This window comes from Calidris pugnax, unplaced genomic scaffold (genome assembly GCF_001431845.1).
Source record: "Calidris pugnax isolate Ruff unplaced genomic scaffold, ASM143184v1 scaffold133, whole genome shotgun sequence".
NCBI lineage: Eukaryota > Metazoa > Chordata > Aves > Charadriiformes > Scolopacidae > Calidris > Calidris pugnax.
In genome coordinates this window covers 5,359,426-5,365,666 of record NW_015090977.1, presented here as the reverse complement: position 1 = coordinate 5,365,666, position 6,241 = coordinate 5,359,426, and the positions used below count along the sequence as shown (strand labels likewise).

General features: G+C 40.2%; 1 protein-coding gene across 1 annotated transcript in view; it reads right to left on the bottom strand.

Moving 5' to 3' along the window:
* Positions 1 to 2,915: 2,915 nt before the first annotated feature.
* The window catches only part of IFT22 (intraflagellar transport 22), a 3,805-nt gene continuing 479 nt past the window's right edge, over positions 2,916 to 6,241 (bottom strand). Inside the window, exons 2-5 of the mRNA XM_014953053.1 lie at positions 6,024 to 6,103; positions 5,812 to 5,901; positions 4,966 to 5,168; positions 2,916 to 4,022 (exon numbers count right to left, since the gene is read on the bottom strand). Coding sequence (XP_014808539.1) covers positions 3,874 to 4,022; positions 4,966 to 5,168; positions 5,812 to 5,901; positions 6,024 to 6,103 — 522 coding nt within the window. The 3' untranslated portion in view covers positions 2,916 to 3,873. The remainder of the gene's footprint in view (positions 4,023 to 4,965; positions 5,169 to 5,811; positions 5,902 to 6,023; positions 6,104 to 6,241) is intronic.

Below are 6,241 nucleotides of genomic sequence, written 5' to 3'. Positions count from 1 at the left end.
TGTGGAGGCTGAATGTATTTGGATTAATTCATATTTCAAATGTTCGATGTCCCCGATTCCAGCCTCAGTTCCCCAAACCATGACAATGCAAGTGATCACAGAAAAGCCACTGGAATAAACAGCCACTGAATTCCAGGAGGGACAAGGAACAAAAAGAAAGGGACAGGGAACTCAGAGACTTCCCATTCGTGCCCAGTTCATACAGAGCAGGGTCTGGGGGTACGTGGCTGCTGAGGGAATGAGAAGGGGACACAAACTGTTCATTCTAAGGGACTGAGGACCTACAGAAGGCTGTGTTTGTTTGGAGAAAGTGACAGACTTTGCTGGTTCTCTGCCTTCCCTTCCCCTTCTTGGAAAGGTCATCCAAAAAGCCTTCCCAAACTTCCAGGTATGGTGGTAAGGTCCTCAGTGTGGAAGCATGAAATAGAGTGCTTTTGCTGCAAATTCACTGTTATCTTCTGCTCCTAAATTGTTCCTACTCCTCATTAAACCTATAGCTTGCCAACTGACTTCCCTGTACCTTGTGGCTGATGACCTCACGTTCCCAGTTTCCTGGCACTCCCACACCCCTCTTCTAACTGGGTGTCTCTGTTCACCTGTTTCATAAATCATTAATAAATGAGACTTCTCAATAAATGCTTTCTCGGCATCTTCTCCAGTACTAAGGATTAATTTTGCATGGGTCTATGCATTTACTCTGCTCTTCAGCAGTCACTGAAATGAATCTCTTGGCCAGATTTTATGATTCATGTTCCACATTTACTGCATATTGTGACCTTTCTGGATGATATAAAGTCAAGTCTAGGGATCTGTCTTTGGTTCTATATAACAGTATTTTTCTTCTCTAATGAACAGTCTGTTGCAATATTTAGATACCTGTCATTTACATCCTTTTTTGAGTTTAAAGTAAGATTGACATTAACATTTGATATGAAGCAAGGTGATGAATAGGAGAGTTCACTGACTTTTCAACCCTGGAATCGCCCAAACGCTGGTTTACATTCCAAATAAAATACCTGGTGGGTTTCACACCAGTCTTTCCCAGTGTGTATCACAATGTTGCTGTTGGGAAAAACTGAATTTATTAAGGCAGTATATTTTAAAAATTGGCTCCAGCGCCGCACAGCTGGCAACAAGGAAAAAATAATCTAAGGCAGCATGTAAAAAACTTGTTCTCTAGTTAGACTGTGAATTTTCCAATAACTGCCTCCAATAGACCACCCTATGACACTGATTGCAAACATATAAAGCCTGATTGTTTCAAAAGTCATATAAATAAAATGTAGATGTTGAAATGCCAACCTCCCACTATTCGCCTCCAACCTTTTCATTTCATCTCTTACTGCGTATTTTGCTTTTTTCTTTCCTGGTGTCCTTCCTCTCACTTATGGTTTCTTTCAGTCCCCCCACCTCTTTTCCTCTCAGAACCAGGCAGAACTTTAGCTTTCATGGCAGAAGAGGAGCCAGCAGACAACGAAAAGGAGCTGGGGCAGTGAACTGTGAGCACACAGAGCGCCCAGGAACACAACGGGGCAGGTTATTTGTGTGTGCACACAACTTCACTGCAACACCAACCTGAGCAAACCAGCACATCCCTGGAATTGTAATTCCCTAAAGTAGGAGCTGAGCTCCATGTGGTTCATTGTATTATTTGTAGCCATTAGTTTCGCAACTGGGAATTGTTCTACGATTGTCTTTTAATCTTTCACCTCACCTATTTTAAATAAAATAATCAAAAAGAAAATAATAATAAAAATACCTGGGGAAGTACAAAATGCAATTGGGAAGAAGAGGCTGTCAGACTGGGAATGTATTTGTTGATTTTAAGCACGATGCTGTAGAAGTGCGTCAAGTAGTTTATGAAAATAACTTGAAAAATTTTCTCCTACCTGAAAACAACAATAAAACTAACTTATTTTGAGCTGCTACAGCCAATGATTGTTACACCACTACAATGAATCCCGTTGAAGGGGACTGACAAAAGGGAGTGCCATTTTTTTGCCTTGAGATGTGTGAACGCTTTGAGGAGGCCAGGAGAAGACCTGAACCACTGCTGGCAGCAGCCCGTGGCAGCGCTGCCCACCCTGGCAGCTCTCTGCTCTCACGGAGGGTTCCCGGAACAAACCCTGGAGAAAGCCCTGCTTGAAGGCCAGGAGAAAGATGTGTAAACAGCTGTGCAGATTTTTGAGGCATCTTTTTGAGGCATCTCTTCCTGTCATCTTGGAAAACAGTATTTGCACAAGTGGATTGTGAGCACACCCAAGTGCCCAAGAACACAATGGGGCAGGCTATGGTAATAGTAAAAATAGTAGATTAATTAACCTACATCACTGAAAAACCCAAGAAGCTATCACTCCTGTTGTCTTGAGCTAAAATAGACCTGTTTTATAACATACCTTCTGTAAAGAATGTTTACTAGAAGACAACATTGGTGAGAGGACAAGACTGTTTTAAATATATATATTTGTAAACCAGCTGCAGCTCAAATGCAGCTGTATGGCATGACTACGTAATGAAACAAAACCTGTAAAATTTAGATGATTCAAAGTTCTATTTCAGACAAAGTTCTGACAAGCCATTGATCTCACACATCACAAGGTGAGCTGCAGTACAAGGGGAAATCGGATGCTTCTCAAGGATTGCTGCAGTTCCTGCTCCCAGTCCCTCTCTCCTTCAGATTATCTTCTAAAAAAAAAAAAAGGACTGTGTGTCAGTATGGATACATCCTTCTGTTTTTCATTCCTCATTTCTTTGGCTATTTGGGTCAGTGACAAGTTTTTATAAACGTCTCTTGTTGGAGCTAATTAGTGTGAAATGTACTACAAATTTATCACTGTTTTCCTTACTAAAAATTAAACAAGGTGATAAGAAGACCACAAAACCATAATTAACTTTCCTGTTAAGAACAAAAAGGATGCATTTTAAAAATGTTTTTATTGCCTTGGTACTGCATGTTACAAAAGACATGTCTTCTACAGCAAAACACACTAAAAACAGGGATGAGTGCAAACCAAACAAATCCGAAAGTAAATTATCTATGAAACCACTTATTTCAATGCAACAGGGAACAGTTAATACAAGTTTCAAAACAGCTTTTCCTCCTTTAGAGAATGGAGGAGTTTTTTTCCTCTATTGGAGCTCCTGACATGGGTCACAGTATTGCACTACACTGAGATTTCAATTCTTTTCCTCCCAGAGAGACCTAAACATTGTCCTCCGACAACATGTTGATTTTGTTGGAACAGAAGAAAAACCTAGTCCTGAGAAAGACTGCAGCCTGCTCTGTGTTGCCAAGGCAATAGCTATGCAATGTGCTCTCTTCAGATGCTGGACAGAAAGATACGGAGAACTTGGAACATGAAAATGTGGATTCCACACCATGACTACCTCTCAGATCTCTATTCCAATCAGTTTGTACTGACTTCCAAAAGCAGAACTCCTCCAGGAACACAGCGAACATGAGCACTTTACTCGGATGCTTCAACAGAACCCCACAAATCTTCTGTTCAATCAGGCTTTCTTCTCTTAGCACCTCTACAGAAAGGGATTCTGAAGTGAAGGGATGACTTATACCTTTATCTTTTGGTCCACACTAACAAACTAACCAATACCTCCTTGTGCCTCTGATGCCAAATGAAACCGAAGTGCAGCTAAATTTACCCAAAGTCCTGGATGTGCCGCCATCTCTTTGGCTCCACAGTTCGCCTGATGTCAGCACTTGTTTTTTTCTGGTTAAGTCATAAATTGTGCATTATTTTCTCTGAAGTGTTTATAGGCTGGCAAATTCTCGTTGCGAGGACCTGTTTGGAGGCTAGCATAGCTTACAGAGGGAAACTAATCCTTTTTCTTCCCTGTTCAGTAGTTCTTTTGATGTTACGAGATAATTGACATTTCTTCCCTCTCTCTGCTCTCATTGATGAAGGTGATAATGCTTTTGAAGTATTTCATAAATTCCATGCGGACATCTTCAGGATCATCTTCTAAGTTAGAATGTATTAGTTTTAGTTTGTTCAGCGGGTAAGCTTTGAAGGTAAATAAAAAATAATTAGATATATTCCTTTTATAAAAGAAACATTCACAATCAAGGTCATGGGACAGCCCATGGTGAAGACAGCTGGAATTCAGTAGCAGCCGATGTTGGATACCCCAAATAACGTCTAACACATGAAGAAGAAATGCATCATAGCTTGTTAGCATTACAAACAAATACAACTCAGTGCTAGATTTAATTATTCAAACATTATTATTAAGGCTTAAAGTATTGGGTTTGGTCACACATTTAGGCAGAATCAAGCAATTCAGCACTGAATTGCAATTTTACTATTGAAGGATATGACTTTGATTACTTCAAAATTATAAAATGATACTGTCATGTTAAATATGTATTAAAACATTAATACTTATAATGAATATGTATTTGTTTGACTGCTGGAACAGGTTGCCCAGAGGAGTGTGTATAGACATTTGTATAAACAGCCACAAATAATTTTGCAGTATATAAGGTACCTATTGCTAATTTTAAGAGGAAGTTCATTAGCCTTTTATTTCAAAGGGCTCCTATTCTTTTGATCGATAAAATCCAGGCTTAAATGGCCTCAAAATTTTCAGATAACAAAAGATAAAATTCAACATAAGAAACAAACTACTAATGATGATATATGGCTACAGACATCAGGAATTCTAATTCCTGTCTCGGCTACACACTCACTATGTGACCTTAGAGAAGACCCTCAAACTTTCTTGCCTTTATTTTCCCTTTTCTGAAATAGGACTATTGCTCACCTTCTAGATGACCTTTGAAATTAATTATTTCTGGTTTTGCAAAGCACTCTAGTATCCTTTGATTGGCAGATTTTAAAACCTGCCAGATTTGAAAAATGCAAGCCATGAGGTATGAACAATTTTAAGGATAAATAAATCAATAAAAAACTCTTGAGTTAGAGATTAAGTTATCCATCTTCTTACCCAAGGATAGATTTTCTGTGTCCCCTGCACTGCCCGGCTTGTGATGTGCAACCAGGAGACACTGACTATCAAGCAGTGGCTGCTGCTGCACGAAACAGGAGTACCACATCTCAATTTCTTTCAGGTGACTGGGAAGCTCAGGATTGAAGATTATTATTACACCATGAGAGTCCTTCATCAGAGCTGGCCAGCATGTTTCAAACCTTGAAAACAGGTGTGTGGAAAATAGTAAGATTGATATCTGGAAAACAAAAACATGCACTCAAATATCCTTGAGGTTTGTTTTTCCCTCCTCAAGAACACATTTCAGTACTTTTTCATTATTACAACATCAGTAATCTTTAAAGTAATATATCATATTCCAAGTATTTTGACTTACCTATTATGTTACTTGGTTCTGTGATCTGATGGTGTAGTATTTGGTTAAATACTTATTTAAACTCATCTGTCCAGTTCTCAATTGCATCTTTGGGAATTAAGGCCTAAATCATACATATACATTGTTTGAACTCCACTCACATCATAATTTCAAGGAGACAAAGGCAATTACAGAGTGGGCCTCTGTCTCCTGTACCTGTAACTTCATTCTAAGAGCTGTGGACTTTACTGTTACACTCAGTCCTTATCCGAAACAAAGTTCGGTGTCAGCTGGGATCACGGCAGAGAGTACCTGGTATCAGATGCTTTATAACAGAAACTATAAAAAAAAATAAAATGGGGTAAAGAGGCAGGAATACTCCTTATCTCAAAAAAGATCATTGGTTTTAGGCCTTAAGTATGAATATTTTGTGCAAACAGAACTATTATGAATTAAGTAGCCTGGAGGAAGTAAAGATGCTGGCTTACTTTTGATCACCACTGCAATCCCACAGTTCAAATCGACACCCAGCTCCCTTGCTGTTCCCGTTCAAGTTTGGCTTCTCATACTCCAGGATCCTGTGAAAACGAGCGGGTACACAATGCGCTGTCACAGAGCACAGTCAGAAAGTGGGACTTTCTGAGGGGCAGATGTGTGTTAGGGTGTTGGTTCAGTCAGCACACCACGAGGTTTCGCTCACCTTACGCCTTGCGTCGGGCTGTAGCTGCCAATCCCTTCGATGCTCTCCGAAACAAAGTTTGCCAACACCGATTTTCCAGACTGACAGTGGGAGTGAAAGACACCCATAGGCTTTTAATGTGCCTCCACAAAGAGAGGAGCACGACGTTCCCCCAAGCACCCTGCTCTCCCCCCAGCTAAGGCCCCTCCATGCAAGCCTGCCCCCTCCTCCCTCCCCTC